Source organism: Capsicum annuum, chromosome 1 (genome assembly GCF_002878395.1).
Source record: "Capsicum annuum cultivar UCD-10X-F1 chromosome 1, UCD10Xv1.1, whole genome shotgun sequence".
In the NCBI taxonomy this organism is placed as follows: domain Eukaryota; kingdom Viridiplantae; phylum Streptophyta; class Magnoliopsida; order Solanales; family Solanaceae; genus Capsicum; species Capsicum annuum.
In genome coordinates, this window is record NC_061111.1 from 227,076,143 (window position 1) to 227,095,364 (window position 19,222).

The following is a 19,222-nucleotide window of genomic DNA, read 5'->3' on the forward strand; positions in this document are numbered from 1 at the left end:
TGTATAAAAATTTGAGTTGTATTTATTTGTATAAATAAATACAACTCAAATTTTTATACAAATCATTTGTTTCATTTGTTTGTCATTGTATTTGTATCAAGTGATATTTGTTTATTTACAAATATGAATGATAACTTTGATATACAAATACAAAATGGTACATTTGTATCAAATGATACATTATATATTTATATATTTTAGAATCACGAAAATACAATTAATGCACTTACTTGTTTGTATACAAATACAAATGATAAATTGTCATAGTCACAACTAAATACAATATGCAATCAACTTACAAATACAAATACAAAATAATTTCTTAAAAATAAAAAGACAATGAAGAAAATAGAATACAAATACAAGTATAATCCAAATATAATCTAATTATACAAACACAATAAAACCATAATATAAATATAATTCAATATAATATGCAATCAATTATAAAATACAAATACAAAATAGTTCTTTAAAATACAAGTTTGAATTATATAAAATATAAATGATGGCGCAAATTAACAAATACAAATACAAGTGAGAACTATTAAATACAAATGCGAACTATAAAATATAAATACAAGTGTGAACTTTAAAATACAAAGACAAATATAGTTGTATCAATGAATACAAAAATATAAATGATGGTGTAACTACAAATACAATTAACAATTGTGGTATTTACGTTATCATCCATGACTTATACTCGACTAGTCATTTTTTCAAAAATACAAAAAATATAAAATAGAACAAAAAAAATAATATAGAAAATAAGTACAAAAAATAAAATAAAAAAATTTAAGAAGAAAGAGAAATAAAAGTTAGAGATTAAAGAGAGAAAAAACAAAAAAATAAAAAGAAACAAACCTTAAAAAAAAAAAAGAGAAAAAAGAAGAAAAAAAATGGGAAAACACACAAAAGAGAAAAAAATATACAAAAAAATAATGGCAGTGTTAGGCAAGAAAATATTCAGTTCAACGTGATAAGCGTGATTGGGATTTTTTTCCTTTTAAAAATATTGAATTCAATAAATAGGAATTGTATTCATATTTTATATGAATACATATTATTTGTAAAACTAAATACAGTGGGCGTAAATTGAATACAATGACTATAAATGGTAATTATGTAAAATGTGGATATAGAAGGTGGGTTTTATAGCAAAATGCTGCTATTTTTGGAAGATCCCCATAATAATATAGGGTGAGGGTAAAATAGGATTATATAATATTAAGTAAGGACATAGTTGAAAAAAAAAAAAAAAGAAACAAACTATGCGATACCAACAAATTGGTGTTTACATAAAGTGAGGATTTTCATGATTATCAAATCATAAAACTAAATTATACTTTTTAAGAATCCATCAAAACAAGCATGTTTGTTTTATTAACTCTAACATACAAATACAAGTGCGAACTATAAAATACAAATTGAAATGCGAACTATAACATATAAATACAAGTGTGAACTATAAAATATAAATACATATGTGAACTATAACATATAAATACAAGTGTGAACTATCATTTGTATTTTTTACTTATTGAAAGAAACAATTGATTTTCTTTCTATGAATACTTGTTTTTATTTATTGATACTAGTTGTATTTATGTATACAGATAAATACAACTCAAATTTTTATACAAATCATTTGTTTCACTTGTTTGTCATTGTATTTGTATCAAGTGATATTTGTTTATTTACAAATATGAATGATAATTTTGATAAACAAATATAAAACGGTACATTTGTATCAAATGATACATTACATATTTATATATTTTAGAATCATGAACATACAACTAATGCACTTATTTATTTGTATACAAATACAAATGATAAACTGTACATAGTTACGACTAAATACAATATGCAATCAACTTCCAAATACAAATACAAAATAATTTCTTAAAAAATAAAAAAGCAATGAAGAAAATAGAATACAAATACAAGTATAATCCAAATATAATCTAAATATACAAACACAATAAAACCATAATATAAATATAATCCAATATAATATGCAATCAATTATAAAATACAAATACAAAATAGTTCTTTAAAATACAAGTATGAATTATATAAAATATAATTGATGGCGCAAATTAACAAATACAAATACAAGTGTGAACTATTAAATACAAACACAAATGCGAACTATAAAATATAAATACAAGTGCGAACTTTAAAATATAAATACAAATACAGTTGTATCAATGAATACAAAAATATAAATGATGGTGTGACTACAAATACGATTAACAATTGTGATATTTACGTTATCATCTATGACTTGTACTCGACTAGTCATATTTTTTAAAAATATAAAATAGAAAAAAAATGATAAAGAAAATAAGTACAAGAAAGAAAATAAAAAATTTAAGAAGAAAGAGAAATAGAAGTTAGAGATTAAATAGAAAAAAAACAAAAAAAATATAAAGAAAGAAACGAAAAAAATAGAAAAAAATAGAAAAAAGAAGAAGAAAAAATGGGAAAAACACAAAAAAGAAAAAAATATACAAAAAAATAATGGTAGTGTTAGGCAAGAAAATATTCAGTTCAACGTGATAAGCGTGATTGAGATTTTTTTCTTTTTAAAAATATTGAATTCCATTTTTGGCGTGACTAAATAGAAACTGTATTCATATTTTATATGAATACACATTATTTGTAAAACCAAATACAGCGGGCGTAAATTGAATACAATGGCTATAATAGTAATTATGTAAAATGTGGATATAGAAGGTGGGTTTTATAGCAAAATGCTTAAGGTCAAAGGCATCGATAGACACTCAAATTTGTTGTCATAATGCACTTATACACCTCAACTATGGCCTGTACCTATCAGGCTCCTATCCCCCCGCCCCCACCCCCACCCCAGAATTTTGATTCAATTGGACATTTTTTTGTCACTCAGCAAAAGGCTGAAGTGTGTGTTGCACACACGCGATGACGTGGAAAAATTAACCAATTAAAAAGAAATACATGGCAAAATAAAATTATACATGGAATTGCTGATATTTTTTATTTAATTATTTATTTAATAATAATTTCTTAATTTAAAAAAAAAAAAGAAAAAATACACCCCCCACCTCCGTCGTCGTCTTCTTCACCACATACCCCCCCCCCCCACCCGCTGCGTCTTCAAGCATCCCCCACCCACCCAATCGTCGTCTTCTTCACCCCCTCCCCCGGCGCCTTCACACACACACATAGTCTCGTCATCACCCCATCCCCTTTCACAGCAAACTTTCATTTTTTGGACTGATTTTTTTTTTTTTGTTATTTACATGAATTTACATACATTGACTCTTGCTATGAATAATATGTTGAAAATCTAATAATTCAAATGTAGCAAACTTTCATTTTTTCCGGCGAACTTTCATTTTTTCCGGTACACTAATGGTGGAAAAGAATAAGATTAACAACAAAATTTTTTTAAATCCAATTCAAAAGTAAGAACAAGAAAGGAGAAAAAGTAGAAAAAATGCTAAGAGAATTAAGTTTAGCGAAAAAAAAAATGAAGAAGAAGATGAAATAGGGGTATCGTGGGGAGGAGGGGGGGGAGGAATTATGTTGTTTTTTTTTTATTAAAAATATGTTGGAGGATTATTTTTTTGTAATTTAGTTTTATAAAAAAAAATTGAGACTCTCAGTGCCACTTGACACTTTTCTATTCCTAACTTAATAAAAAAATTACACGTGCCTCTTGAAATTACACAGCACGTGCAGTGCCATGTAGACCAAAAATGCCCAATTGAATCAAAATTTGGGGGTGGGAGGGGGGGTGGGTTAGGGGTCTGATAGGTACAGACCATAGTTGAGGTATTTAAGTGAATTTTGACAACAAGTTTGAGTGGCTATCAATCCCTTTGGCCTTTTATTAACTATAATATACCACGGAAACCATCGTCCAAATAGTGTTGAGCAACAAGAATTATGACACGTGATTTCATACCTTACCTGGGAAGGATGTTTCCTCTAAGGGTGTGTTTGGTATGAAGGAAAATGTTTTCTATGGAAAATATTTTCCTAGAAAATTAGTTGATTTTTTACTTGTTTTCTTATGTTTGTTTGGTGGATGAAAAAAAAATTTTGAAAAATATTTTCTAATATTTGATTGGTGAATGAAAAGATATTTTTCAAAAAATACATTTTAGTATTTAGATAAAGCGTAAAAATATATTTTAGAATTCTTTTCTAAAAAGTAAATTAAAAAAATTAAATCCTTTTTTGAAAAGAGGGTTGGTTGGCGGGTGGGTGGAGGTGTCAGAATAAGTAGTAGGGGTGGGGTAAGAAAAAGTTTTGAATTTCTTTTGTTAAGAAAAATAATTTTTTTTTTAGGTTGGGGGAGGGGGGAAGGGATGGGATGAGAGAGGGGGCTGGTAAGGGGGTTTAGGGGCAGGGGTATGAGAAAAGTTTGAATTTTTTAATAAAATATAGGTATTGTTTTTGGAGGGGATTGGTAGGGGTAGGGGTGGGGTAGGGATAGGGGATGAACTAAGAAAAAAATTTAAAATACTTTTTAAAACAATTGAATTTTGGAGGTGGGGTAGGAGTAGAGGTGGAATAGGGGTAGGGGTAGGAATAGGGTGGGGTGGGGTATGGTAGGGTGGTATCGAAATGACAAGGTATTAGGGGTGAGGACGGAATAGATAATTTTAAGAATTATATAAATATTTTAACTTTAAAATAAGATTGAAAGAGACTGTTGAAAAATATTTTTTTTATTTTTTAAAATTCTTTAAAAGCAAAATGTAAGTTATTTTTTTAAAATTTTTTAAAAAATAAGTTAATTTGAAAAATATTTTTCAAACGTAAACCAAATATAAGAAAACTGAAACACACCCTAATTGTTTCTATCGTTTCTGGCTTTCTCAACAACTCAATAAAGTAGCTGCCCATGACCAAAAATCAAGAATTTTAAACTTGCTAAAAGCTTGACTCTTTATTCTTATTTTACCCAATTTAGAGTTCTTCATTTTTCTTGGAGCTTCCTTTTGGCTTAAAATTTTTTGGGGCTGTGGATTTTCCCATAGAAAGCATGTTATCAAGTGTTTTGAGCTAATAAAATGGGCCAAAATTTTGTGGGTCTGGGTGATTTTCCCATAGAAAGTATGTTACCAATGTTTGAGCTTGGAAATGGTCCAAAAATGTCATCTTTTTGCTTAACTTAGTGCTTTATAAAATCTTGATAAGGAAAAAAACAATTCAAGATTTCTAGCAATCTTGGGTAAAGAAGTGACAAACATTAACTTCTTTATGATTAAAATAGAGGTGATGGAGAAAGAAGTTAGTTTCCAGGGTGCAAAACTGGAAAACCAGAAAAGTTTTAGGATAGTAATGGAGAGGCAAGTTAGTTTTAGTGTTGAGAAGAAAAGGGAAAAGGAGTCACCAGGTAAAAAAGGGGATTCCCCTATTCATCTTGCAGCTAGAGCAGGGAACTTAGGAAAGGTGAAAGATATTATTCAGAAGTTTGATAGTAGCAAAGGCGGTAAGGAGTTGTTGTCTTTGCAAAACCAGCAAGGTGAGACTGCATTATATATTGCTGCAGAGAATGGACACACTTTGGTTGTTGTAGAGATGATGAAACATTTGGACCTTCAAGTTGCTTCTCTTGTAGCAAATAATGGATATGATGCATTTCAAATTGCAGCAAAGCAAGGTCATCTTGGTAAGTCTTATAACATTGAACACATATCCCTTTTTCCTAAAAAGAAAAGCAAGACCTATATATTAAGAATTTTGAAGGGAAAAAAGATCATGTTTCAATTAATTACTTCCTTTGTTTCAATTTATTTGTTGATTTTGACTTGATACAGATTTTAAGAAAGCAAAAAGAATTTCGAATCCTGTGGTTTTAAGCTAGAGATATGTAGAATGTACCAAAATTTTCTTTAATCTTGTGGTCTTACATATGCCGTGTGAACAATTAGAATTAAAGAACCTAGAGGCATCTTGTTTCTGTAATGGATTAAAAAGTAAAGTAAGACAAATAAATTGAAACAGAGTGAGTATATGAAACTCTATTCATTTGGTGTCGATGCATTTAATCTTTCAGATGCAGTGTACACACTTCATTTGGTTGGTGCTTTGCTAGTATTTTGTGGACTTAGACCTTAACACTTCTAATGCAACTTCAATCCCAGATTTTAGCTTCTGAACCCTTAAATTGAGATGGTACTACAGATAACTTCTGATTGAACTTCTGTATGTCATTCCACTTTAGAATTGCCTAAGAAACCATATAATTGTTGGCTCAAAGTTTCAGAAGCCTAGATGTCATAAAGTTTCTTTTTTTTTCCTTTTGAAGTTCTTCAATCCATGCATCTCACAAGAGTCTTAGGATATAAAAACATATCTTCACCTTGATTCATCATCAGATGAGTGGCGGAGGAAAATCAAGGATTTTATATCATGAGTGCGGAGGTCCACTGCACCCGCTAATTTTTTGTGACAATTTGGATTCGAGCTTAGGTGGCTTAGCCAAATCAAACTTTATTGCACAATCCTAAGTAGATTTCAGAAGAGAATAGAGTCATTGGTGTCATGTTGTGAAATTCTAGCAGCATGCTTAAGGAAATTTTACTGCCTTTTCCTTTCATCTCACTGCCTACCTTTGGCTAAAATTGAAGTTCTAGTGGATGGTTGGTTAAGGATATTACTCTTTCCGTCCATCTCATTGCCAACCTTTGGCTGATTTATTTACCCCAATAATATATGGAGCAGAAAACTTTGAAGTTACTTGAGTTTAGGATAAATAAAGCATTGATAAATAAAGCATTATTCTCAATTATGGTGGATTAAGTCTGTGTTATGCTCTATTATTCTTAATTACATGGTAAAATATTCAGAGAAGCTGTGAAACTGTATGGTTCAAGACCAATGTAACAACAAAATTTGAGTAACATGGTGGCAAAATACATCTATCTGCATCAGGAATGGGCTTGTACCTGACATCAAGTTGATACTATTTCTCATGGTCCTAACGCCAAGAATATTATAGCTTAGGTGTTTGTTAGGAAATAGAGAAATTCAGTGGGTAATTGCTTGAAGCTTGTTCTGGTGATACATGTCAAACTGGAATTCAGAACGTTCTTTTCTTCAACCCCTTAGTAACTTTCTTCTTGGTATGACATTGCAGACATACTGAAGGAGCTATTGCATTCGTTTCCAAACCTGGTTATGGCCACAGATTCATCCAATTCTACAGCCTTACATACAGCAGCTGCTCAGGGACACGTTGATGTTGTAAATCTGCTTCTGGAGATTGATTCGAATCTTGCTAAGATAGCTCGGAACAATGGAAAAACCGTGCTCCATACAGCAGCAAGAATGGGACACTTGGAAATAGTTAAGTCCCTTCTGAGCAAAGATCCTGAGATTGGCTTTAGAACAGACAGTAAAGGCCAAAGTGCCCTGCACATGGCTGTAAAGGGACAAAATATTGGCATTGTGCTCGAATTAATCAAACCGAATCCTTCTGTATTGGCTTTGGAAGATAACAAAGGAAATAGAGTTCTTCATATTGCAACGAAAAAAGGACGGCCACAGGTTTGTTTCTGTATGTCTGTATGTATTTTTTCCAGTTAAAAAGTTACTCCAGGATTTATGTGTTTACTGGCTACAGCTACGGTCACAGATTTGTTTCCAAACCTGGTTATTGAAGAATATGCGGCTTGATTGAATCAAATTGTTCGTTAATACAGATTGAAATTACAACCTGAATAAGTGGAATAGCCTTTCATATGTTCATCACAGAATATAAGTTACTGATAGGTCCTACTGAAAGCAGCATATCTTTAATTATTACGCATCAAGTCTTCACAGACAAAATCCAATTTCTCTTGTTATGTGCAGGGTCTTTATCTGTGCTTTTAGTTTTATTTGAAGAACTTTATTGAAAATAACACTCTTACAAACTATACATGCCTATTTTGCTTGACTTGTGTGACTAATTTCTCTTTCATAAGTAGTGACATAAGAGAAACCAAAAAGTTGTTAGTGCACGGGGATAGCGTTCTAGCTTAATTTTTCATTAAAGAATTCTTGTTTGATCTTTTCTGCTGAAGGTTGCATAATTGTTTGTTTTTATCTTCTTTAGGATTTTCTAATTGAAAGTGAAGCTATAGATCTCCATTTTAGGAGAAAACTAACGCTAACTTGCTTTGTCACAGCAACATCCTTTTTCCTTCAAAGATTAGTCTCAACCTTCGCTTTCTTAGTTAACCTAGAATCCAAGATAGCCTGAGCTAAATGGATATCCAACTTTGATGCCTCCCAAAACAAGTAAGCTCACAAGTACATTTGCAAAGATAGGCTGCTACTACGGTGATGCTAAGAAGTTTCCATTTTTACTTACATCAAAAGTCACACTACTTGTTGTCAATATGTGGGTTTGATACTCCTCATGTTTAAGAAACAAGAAGATTAGGTTCCTTGGTTGATTAAATGCTCCATTTACGCAATCCAGTGCCGTTCTCTTGCTCTCTCTATTTTTTCCATTCATGTTGAAATGCTGCTATGTTGCAATTGCAGATTGTACAATGTCTGATATCAATTGAATGCATTGATCTGAATGCCATTAATAAGGCTGGAGAAACAGCTCTTGATATTGCTGAAAAGTTTGGAATGCCCGAGCTTGTTTCCATTCTGAAGGAGGCGGGAGCTGCCCATTCCAAGGATCATGGGAAGCCCCCAAATAATACTAAGCAACTCAAGCAGACTGTTAGTGATATAAGACATGATGTGCAGTCCCAACTCCAACAGAGTCGTCAGACGGGATTCAAAGTACGGAAGATTGCAAAGAAGGTGAAGAAGCTCCACATAAGTGGTCTTAATAATGCCATTAACAACGCCACAGTTGTTGCTGTCCTTATTGCTACTGTAGCTTTTGCTGCCATCTTTACTGTGCCTGGCCAGTATGTTGAACAGAGAAAAGCTGGGTTTTCGCTTGGTGAAGCAAATGTAGCCGATAAAGCAGCTTTCATAATCTTCTTCTTATTTGACAGTATGGCCTTGTTTATTTCCATTGCTGTTGTTGTTGTCCAGACCTCTCTGGTTGTGATTGAACCGAGAGCAAAGAAGCTACTCGTATTTTGGATAAACAGGCTCATGTGGGCAGCTTGTCTCTTCATCTCAGTGTCCTTTATTTCACTTTCTTATGTGGTGGTTGGATCGAAGGAAAGATGGCTTGCTATCTTTGCAACTGTGATTGGTAGCACCATAATGATCACTACGATTGGTTCCATGTGCTTCTGTGTGGTTCAACATAGGCTAGAAGAGTCAAAGATGAGGAATATAAGAAGGGCAGGGACTCATTCACATTCATATGCAATGTCCGTGGCATCAGATACAGAGCTCTATGGTGAAAACTACAAGAAGATGTATGCTGTCTAGGAACAAAATAAGAGTCAGCTAACTTTTTGCCTATGGTGTCAAATCTCAAGCTCAATGGATGAAAAGGCCAAACTAATATATGCAGTTCTAAACCATGAAGTTTGATGAATGTCTATCCATGGCACCAGGTTCCAAGTGGTCTAGCATTTGAAGGATTTATGCTAGTTAGGAACTAAGGAGAATGTTTCGAATAGTGTATGCGATGATATTGCAGTAATATGGCAATTCCCTGATATGGTGTTCTTGCACCACTAGAATTTGCAACCTGAGGCAAGTCTTTCTTAGAAGTTCAAGATAGAGGCTCTAACAGATCCTGCAGTTTTGTTTCCATAACATTTAGTAGTTCAAGAGCAAGTTATCATGGAGTTTCCTGACTATATGGCTACAACTAGTAGCAAAACATGACAATATCTTGGTAAGAAAAGGTGTAGATGGCTGATATTAATTTGTTTTCCCGATATACAAAACACAACTTCTAAACGAAGGTGTACAAACAAAAAAGCTATTTTGTGATATAATTCACTGTAGTGCTCCTTATAAAACAGTACACATATTTTTCAGCTTTTTGCCACTGCCCTTCTAGCTCTAGGTGGTAAGGTAGAATATTTCCTTGCATGATCAAATACTAACTTCTTACTCTGTTGACCTTTGATTTCGTACGATTACAGAATAAATTTATCCACATTTAATTACATTTCAAACGCAAACGAGCAAATTGAATAAGTTTCTAACAACTTTACCCGCTAATTCTTCCTTCAATTAACTAATATGTGGAGCTGTCTCGTGAGCTGGATTTTCGTGTATATCAGTTATTGTAGTTCATTTTTTGTGGCATGCATATGTCCTCGTATGGAGAGATTTTCAACGAGAGGTTCTCTAAATTTACCAGACAAGTACAGCAATGCGAATCAACTTGACCAATACTGAACTGCAGAATTAAGTGTCAGTTAGCAATATGCATGTATAGAACAAAATTGTCTTTCTGGTAATGCACAAATAGATCTCATATGATCAAACTGCAAAACTGATCATAGAATTTTCTGTTAAAAAGTAGCATAAAGGGAAAACTGGTGCACTAAAGCTTCTGCTATGCATGAGGCCTTTGGAATGGCCGGACCACAAGGGTCTACTGTACACAGCCTTACCTGCATTTTTGCAAGAGGCTGTTTCATCAGCTTGAACTTGTGACCTCCTGATCACATGACAACAACTTTACATGTTACGCCAAGGCTCCCCAACTTAAAAAGAAGCATATCGATACAGAAATTTAAGATATAATTCTACAAAAAATGGGTAGGCAACTTCATACCCCTCTATCAAGATTTTTTTGAGGTGAGACTCAGCTCCATACTAAATCGTCTCTGAGTATTTACATCAAGATCCTATCAAGTAGTAATGCCAGCAAAGAAATCTCATCACTTCAACATCTAAGCATTGTTTTGGAAACCCCTTTTAGATCGAAAATTTTGTTTTTCATGCAGGGGTTTGTGTAGCTATCAAGGACCCCGAAGGCTTTGATGGTCATTTTCAGAGCCACTTCCCAGATGTCGAAGTGCAGATCTATGGTGGGAGCTACCACCTTGACTCCTTCTCGAACTGCTTTTTGAAGTTGTGCGAACTGCATTAGCTGAGAAGATGTGGCGAACATTCACCTTATGTGCTCTTGCCTCTGTCGAGCGACTGGCTGTCACATTGATCAGCAAAATCACCTCCTTATCTCTAGTGTCCTCAGACCACCAGCTTTGTGGAATCCCATCAATAGTTTCTTCTAATTTGTTGAACTCTTCATGACGTATCAAGATTTCAGCAGCTTGATCTGGTTTGATGATGCCAGCAGCAGGTGTTACCTGAATAACAAAATCATAAGATAGCATTGCTTGTACAATGAAATTTATTTGAAGTCATATTTAGTTTTATGTTAAGAGTACAGAATTAAGGGGAACTCGGGTTTGCTTAATGATACCAACAAAGGAATGGATAGATTTAGATTTAGACATCAACCAGGAGAAAATGGCTGCTTGGCTGATCAGATTGGTCATTGCCTTCTCCATCAGTTTAACTATTGTGTGTCTGACAATATATCATGTAGTAGACAAAGCCTTTCTCCTACTTATACGATACCACAACTGTCTGAGAATCAGGTTCGGCCAATCATCTTCCTCTGTTCCTCACAACCTATTTTCGAATGGATGTGTGTTTGACCAATATTACAATAATAATGATGATAAAATAAACTCATTGGACTTAAGAACCGGTGTTGGAACTTGGTTAAGCATGGATAATGATCTTCCACGGTCTTGAAACATGGCAACTTGTAGAGTCCACTAGGAAGATAGAGTATAATCCTGAATTAAGAGCATCTAGAAAATCAAGAATTACCTCCAGCCACCGGGGAAAACCAAAGGACGCTCTGGGATGATACTCTGATGCTTGCTCATCCTCTTTGATGGTGGATTGACCTCCACAGGTTATCTGGAAAAATAGTTTTTCTTCTCTGCCTCTGCTGCTGATTCTTAAGTTGTATGTGTCTTGATTCTGAAGAACTATCTGGCTGGTGCTTACTAATGTTTCAGGAATATAACGAAATTCTTTTAGTAAAGACTTGATTTTTTCATTGTTCTGGAAAATCTTCCCAAATAGTTGTCTCCTAACTGATCTATCAACATGGGCAATTTCAACATGAAACTTGCACCTTACAGGTTTATGATCACTTTCTGTCACTTCCATGCAAGCCTCATACCTACACATGAGAAAAATAAAGTTTTAAGACGAAACAACAAAGTCTGATGTGACGAAAGCCCTGAGTAACTTACTGTATAATGGAACCAACTACAGGGCATTGTAAACTGCATTCCATGGAAGGAGTTGCCCTGTTGTCTCGATATAGTACACGGTCACACCAAGCTGGAATTCTTTTCTTCTCCCCAGAATCATATCCTAAAATTGAAAAGGAGATGTATCTTTTAGTCCTTTCCAATATCTCATCGAATAAGAAGATGAGTTATTTGTTTGATATGTTTCACCTCCTAATCCTGGTTTTCCCCTTTCAAACTTGTAAGTTGGAGGAAATCTGATGATTGCTTCCCGCATCCCTTGGAAAACCTTACCAGCTTTCATTTCTGCTCTCAGTTGATCTTTTTCTCGAAGCCAATCGAAACATCTTTGTGAGACGAAGTCCCTTGCTTCATCATAAGATATTCCAAAAAGACGATAATTAAAGTCACCGGTGAATATCACCAAGTCAGCTTCACCAAGCTCCGGTCTTCCCTCGTCAGGATTAATTTGTGCAGTCTGTCATAATAAAAAAGCGGTTAGTTTTACATGAACTAAATTAGACAACAATATGTGAGAATTACTACGAGAACTTCAGGCCCAGACATTTGCACCACGAAGCATCTGAGCAGAAGACGACACACCAGCTGCAAGAGAGAGGATTCATGCAAGTCAGATGAGTAAAGAGCCAAAATAAATGCATGGAGAAGATACACACAGGTGAAGGAGCATACCAACAGAATTACTTAGAACACTCGAGGATTTGGTGAAAACCATTGTTCTGAATATATGGTTAAAATCAGCATTGCGACGGTTGACTGCTTCTAAATGTGCAGCAAAGTGACAGTTTGTAAAGCACATTATTCGATCAAAGACTCTTAACCTCAGACCTACTCCACCCTGGAAAAAAAAATAGTTTCTGACCGTTAAGAAGTGATGAGCAAATTTAACATCAACCAGTCATATATCAGCTTTAGTGTCTCAATTATCTTAAATTGCTGAAGTGAATTTACTATGAAGTATATTCACCATTTTGACACTGAAGTAACTTTTTCAAATGATAATCAAAATGAATGTATTTATGATACAAGTTAAACTTACCTTATTTCCTATAGCACGTCCTATTCCACATGCAACTGCTCCAACATCTAGGTCCCCGACATGATTCCTAATCGATTTTCTCACCCTGAATTACAGAGTACAATCAAGATTGTTAGTATACATAGGCAGGATCCAATGGGACTGCTATTTCACTCTCATTTAGTCAGAAAGGTGAAGCTAATGAAGGATGAGATTCCATGAGATAGAGTGCGGATGTCAACCAAAAAAAAGATATCACCCGAGTCTACAAAGGCTCTTACCATATAGCAATAAGCAAGGCAGCTAGTTGCCTTGATCCTACTCGTTCAAAAGTTGATCCTTCGTTCAGTGCTTTCCCTATAGCATCCTGCCACCATTGTCCAACAGAACTTCCTTCCAGTCCTACCTAAAGTTGACATGAGTTATTAGGATACAGTTATATACGTTATACAAAAAGATGAAAGCAGAAGGTTACAAATTCAGATTGGCCCCAATTTGTGTGTCTCCCAGTCATCAACCCTATCAAACACAGAGTGGAATTAAAGATAGACTTGAGAAAAAATGGATATCATCCCTCTATGCATGGAGCTGAGGAAGGGCCTACCACATTGGATGTTCCTTATGTGGCCTTACCTTGCATTTATAGAAAAAGCTGTTTCAGCGGGTTGAGAACAACTAAGAGAATTTAAAACTTTGAACCTAGATAATTTCTTGCAAATTTTCCATTCAGCACTCCCTTTCTACAGTCAACTAATTGTTTCTTGAATTGCACGGTTCCTTGAATGGATTTTGAAGTTCTATCCAGCCCATGAAGCATACAGCTAAGTAGATCATCTTACTGTTAGATCTCAAGTGCCTACCAATCTCTTGATCAAGTTTCAGGCATTTATTAAGCAATCAGATGCAAAAATCTTGACACCAATAGTAATAAGACTGAGAAAACCAAAAGAAATTGGATACCACATGTAGATGATTGAACCACCTTCAACCGTTATCTTCTTAATGAATTAAGCTTATTGAAAATCTCAGTTAATAACTACCGGAGTTTTTTTACGTACAAAATGGACTGATCAAGTCCTTTTTCACCTAATGACACTGCTAGCAGTTGCAAAAGGCGCTTGAATTTGTTAAGCAGTTACAATCCTAATAAGATGTAAAGGATGTTAGACGATAGCTTACAGTTTCTTTTGCAGCAGACATAGCAAGAAAACCTGCCCCCATTTCTACTTCTTGCAACCCAACAACTATAATCCCGACATCTGAAGCTGTAGAACCCAACCATGTTGCAAGTGCTTCTTGGGAGGCCCTTCCTTGACCGACATTCCATGTTCCAATTAAAATCCTGATATTTTCTTGGCTAGTGTATGAACATTCTTTCTCAGCTAATTCTGGTCGTAATATGTTGTCAATAGGTCCTGGAGACGTAAGGGTCCATCCACGTATACCACCATGGTTTGCCAAGCTAAAAACATAGTCATTCCCAACTGCCATTTTTATTACAGGCCCGTTATGTGCAACCCAACCAGCTAGCAAATTTCCATCAAGGTCCAGCGCCTGTACCATACCACTTACGTAGCCAACCCAGATTCGAGAACCATGAGCGCATAAGCACAGAACAGCACACCGATGGTGATGAAAATCTTGCAAACGGTTGCCATTCCCATCCCACTGCACAAGTAAGCCACTTGAACATCCACTCCAAATCATTCCATCAGCTGCAAGCACAAGAACCTCTGTTTTCTTACTATCTTCTACAAATGCCCCCTTTGTCGCAACTCGACGAACAGCATCTGCAGCTCCCATTATAGCATTACGTGACCGCTGTAAAAAGCTACTTCCCTGTGACTTTTCCTTTTTAGATTTAGAAACAAACTTAACATTCAGATCGTCTTCCGTTGATTGTTCTTGCACTGATGATATATCGACCCGGTTCTCAATCTGACCTTCTACATTGTACACTTTCAGGAGTTCCCTACTTCGTGCATCCCTGCAGTTTCCCAACTATCGCAGTTATAAGGAGTGACAATTAATCTCTAAGGAAACTCTTGACTATTTTTGTACGAACTAACATAGAAAGAATTTTGCATTAAATTTCAGATGAAAGCAACAGAACATACCATAATGAGAAGGATAAAGAACCAGCTGCCCACACTTTTGCCCGTACATGATCAGATAACAGACACTTCACCTCAGAAGATGAGATGTTACATACACCATTAACTGTAACGAGGCTCCTAAGGTCAATCGCTGACCTTTCTACAAGTAAAGCAGCCATGTGCTTTTCCTCTGGTGATAAAGAGAGGGATTTTTCAACAGATTCCCATGGCCAAACCTTTATGATGCCACCCTCAGATCCAGACCATATATCACCTGGATCAACAAGCAATTAGTCTTAGTTGTCATTTGGAACACAATTAGAAGTAACAAATCATTTCACCAGTACTTAATATGCTGATATAAGTTAGGATAATCTGTAAAACAGAATAACATTGAAGAAATTTGAAACAACACAGTCCTTAATACCCCTCAAAGAGGTAAGAGGCGGCTATGGAATGGGAATCATGCCTTGAAGTTATAATGATTTGAACTTGTATAACTGTACTTTCCTCTCTAAACTTATCCTGAAATTTCAAGCATAAAATTTACAGCTACTCTGGATAAATAAAGCAGAAAGACTAGGTGACACTTAGAAGTTTTGAGTTCAATGGTGCATCAAAGAACAAAAGAAGAACAAAATATAAGTTGTAAATTTTCACCAAGAGACTGGATTAGCCTTACATTTCTTCTCACCTTTCTGCATTGTAGTAACATAAATCCTGGAAACTTCCATAACAAGCACATTTAACAGTTAAGATCCAAGATCCTAAGTTCATCATAACCAATATAGGCATTACAATAGGAAAAAATAAAAGAAAGATCATACATTTCCAAAACAAATAAGAATATCTTGTTGGAGCATATGGACTAAGGCGGCTAAGCATATTGCAACCTTGAGCTCATAAAGAGGAGAAACTCTCTATAAACTTAGTTAATAATAAACATTGATCAGGATCTTCCATATTTATGTCATAGATAAATTACAAACATGTGAAGGAGACTTAAATATTACCATAAGAAGATATCACCATCGAAAGAACTGGACCGCGATGAGCCTGCCAAGAAAGGCCTTCCTTAAAAGGAGAATCATCGGAATTAGGTTGGTCCATCCTCCAAGATCTAATCTTTCCATCCTTATGTCCACTCCATACCAACTTACTCCCAATATCAACTACCAAACATACAACAGGCGCTGTATTTACTGACTCATAAAATGGTGCTGCATCCTCATCTCCTCTCTTTGCTCTTCCATTAAATCCCAATCCTGCCTCATATTGATCTGAAAAATTCCATACTCTTACTCCACATTCTTGCCCTGCCCATAGTTGTGTGTCCGTGCAGGCAATGGTCCTCAAAAATCTCCCAACCTGAAATTATGTTGAAAGAGGATTTTTATAAAAGGAAAAACAAGAAGAAAATCATCGGGAAGACAGTTACTTTTCATCAAGACCTCTCTCGCTCTCTGTCTCCCCCTCTCTCTCTTACATTTCAGATATTGTTCATCTTAATTCTATTTACGCTTTTCAAGCTGCCATCAACAGAAAACGAACTTAATGGACAAATAAGGGATAGGTAAATATAATGGACATATTCCCTTGAGCCCAGGGTCTATTAGAATCAGTCTTTCTAGGGGTAAGGTCTACGTACACTCTGTCCTTCCCACACTCCACTTTGTGACTTGTGGGTTATACTAGGCATCTATATTGTTGTACATACAATGGACATCTTTGGACAAATGTAAATGAAGGAGGTTTTAAATACGGCTGCTCCCATTTCACACTTCACTTCCTATCATTTTGCCAGTCGGACTAGAGCTCCATTTGGATCAATGGAAACTACGAGACAATTTGGTAAGACAAATGTACAGATGGCCTCAAGAGTATAACAAAGGATAAAATTACTCCATCAGTTTCAATTTGTCTGTCTTACTTTCTGTTTTAGTTCGTTTCAAGAAGAATGTCTTTTTCCTTTTTTAGCAACTCCTTAATTCTAATTTTACACATGACATGTTTAAGACCACAAGATTAAAGATAATTATTTTGGTACACTCTACATATGTTCGTTTAGTTTAAAGTCACAAGATTCAAAAGTGTTCTTTACGTTCTTAAATCTTGTGTTACAAAATCAGACAAACAAATTCAAACGGAGAAAAACAAAAACATTACAAAATTGACAAACAAATTTTGTTACCTGCGTTTCTCTAAGGGGATGAGGTCTCAACTCATGGCAAGTTGGACGGGAAGGATGTACAGCAGCCCGAGTAGGTACTTTAAACATCCCAACTCCACCGCCAGATGCAGCGAATTCCGGCAAAGGAAGTTGTTCTTCATCATCCAAACAGTCAGGGATCACACCAAGCCCAGCAAAATTCTGGCCCATCAAATGAAAATCTGGTCGATCACTTCCGCCAACAACAACAGAGGCAGAAGGAACAGCAACAGTAGTATTAGTAATATCCTTTGAATTTTTCGAATAAGGATAGAAACCTTCATCGTCTGAGGAATCTTCGTAGAGGACAGAGTCATCAATGCTGTTTGGCATGTAATCAACGTCTAGGCTGTGTTTACGCATTTGATGATGGCGCTTGTGATGTGTTCCTGTATTTGTACGTAGTTGGTGGCTGTATGAATGTGTTTTTCTTCGTGGTGGTGGAGTTTCAGCTAGACCTTCTAATGCATTCTTCTCGTCCTCTTCAAATTTCTTGACGACGTCCATTGTATCAAATAATTGGTGAGATAATCAGAGACGGATTTAGAATTTGAACTGCAAAACAATTAACCTGATCATACAATTATTGAGACGTCTTTGATCATTCAATTATCGAGACGTCTTTGATCATATAATGAAAGAAAATGTTTGGAAAAAGGGAGATGAAGGAGAGAGAGAAATTAAGATATGAGTGAAGAGAGGAGAAAGTGGACGTGCATGGAAAGACGAGGCAATTGAGGAGAATTAGGCGAAGCTTGTACGGACAGAAATAATTTTCTATAACAAGAAAAAGAAGAATCTCTATTTTGGGTTGTTCCGCAGAAGTGAAACTTTGTTTTATTTGAAAAATCTTTTTCAACAAAATATGTGTTTTTTTTTTTTTAAGTTTATTTCTTATTTTTGGTGAGAAAGCAAGAAAAATATTATTTTAAAAACTTGTATACAGTGTAGATAAATATTATGGGAGGTAAGTGTGGACTAAGCTCTAGCTAGCGAAAATGCAAGGTGAGAGTACATACAATACAATAGAGCCTTGTGGTTCGGTCTTTTCCAGAACATCATGTATAACGGAAGCTTTAGTGTACCAAATTACTCTTCGTGTTAAAGCTTGTGCGGAAAATGCAATCAATGTAGAATATCACTTCTAGAACTTATCTTTCCGTTCCACTAGAAAAAATATTTTTCTATTCTTGAATTTGATACGTTAGAAAAAATATTTCCCAAAAATCATCTTGTAGAGTTTGATTTGCAAGAGAAAATGTTTTCCAAAATCTTGATCAACCTAACATGGGAAAGTCAAACACACCCTTTATTTGCCATATATTGAATAGGATTAAGGTAATTTTGTAGTCTAAATTCTATCATTGATGACTATTTATACAATCAACTCATTTAAAGTAATGACATATAACTATAATTAATTACATCGCTTGATAATTTAAAATAAATGATAAGTTTTAACACATTAAATTACGCTTCTTGGGTTAGAAATGCATTAAATCTAATTTTATATGACAATCTTGATATATTTTATACCAAATTCAGCATAGGAGAACTTGTATGGAAACTACCCATCCATGAATAGAACACATGAAAGTTAAAATAATCTTAATTTGATCTTTCAGATTTCTATTTTACGTCAAAAACAAAGGTAATTAAAAGATGA

General features: G+C 34.7%; 2 protein-coding genes across 2 annotated transcripts; one reads left to right on the plus strand and one right to left on the minus strand.

The window, feature by feature from the left end:
- The first annotated feature begins 4,855 nt into the window (after positions 1-4,855).
- On the plus strand, positions 4,856-9,970 carry LOC107847441 (ankyrin repeat-containing protein At5g02620). Its single transcript, XM_016691683.2, has 3 exons — positions 4,856-5,674; positions 7,145-7,554; positions 8,539-9,970. The coding sequence occupies exons 1-3, from the start codon at positions 5,263-5,265 to the stop codon at positions 9,397-9,399; spliced, it is 1,683 nt and encodes a 560-aa protein (XP_016547169.1). The 5' UTR covers positions 4,856-5,262; the 3' UTR covers positions 9,400-9,970.
- A 668-nt stretch (positions 9,971-10,638) lies between these two features.
- Positions 10,639-18,301, minus strand: LOC107847435 (type I inositol polyphosphate 5-phosphatase 12). The gene is made up of 12 exons (XM_016691671.2): positions 17,539-18,301; positions 16,361-16,715; positions 15,369-15,621; positions 14,431-15,238; positions 13,533-13,657; positions 13,273-13,357; positions 12,906-13,071; positions 12,778-12,818; positions 12,423-12,690; positions 12,213-12,336; positions 11,779-12,139; positions 10,639-11,246 (listed from the first exon to the last, which is right to left on the minus strand). The coding sequence occupies exons 1-12, from the start codon at positions 18,061-18,063 to the stop codon at positions 10,896-10,898; spliced, it is 3,462 nt and encodes a 1,153-aa protein (XP_016547157.1). The 5' UTR covers positions 18,064-18,301; the 3' UTR covers positions 10,639-10,895.
- Between the last annotated feature and the right edge of the window lie 921 nt (positions 18,302-19,222).

Coding starts and splice junctions, on each gene's coding strand:
- LOC107847441 (XM_016691683.2), top strand. CDS start 5,263: ATGATTAAAATAGAGGTGATGGAGAAAGAAGTTAGTTTCCAGGGTGCA. Junction 5,675..7,144: donor AGCAAAGCAAGGTCATCTTG/GTAAGTCTTATA, acceptor ATGACATTGCAG/ACATACTGAAGGAGCTATTG. Junction 7,555..8,538: donor CGAAAAAAGGACGGCCACAG/GTTTGTTTCTGT, acceptor TTGCAATTGCAG/ATTGTACAATGTCTGATATC.
- LOC107847435 (XM_016691671.2), bottom strand. CDS start 18,063: ATGGACGTCGTCAAGAAATTTGAAGAGGACGAGAAGAATGCATTAGAA. Junction 15,622..16,360: donor GATGGTGATATCTTCTTATG/GTAATATTTAAG, acceptor TTGTTGATCCAG/GTGATATATGGTCTGGATCT. Junction 13,358..13,532: donor GCCTTGCTTATTGCTATATG/GTAAGAGCCTTT, acceptor TCTGTAATTCAG/GGTGAGAAAATCGATTAGGA.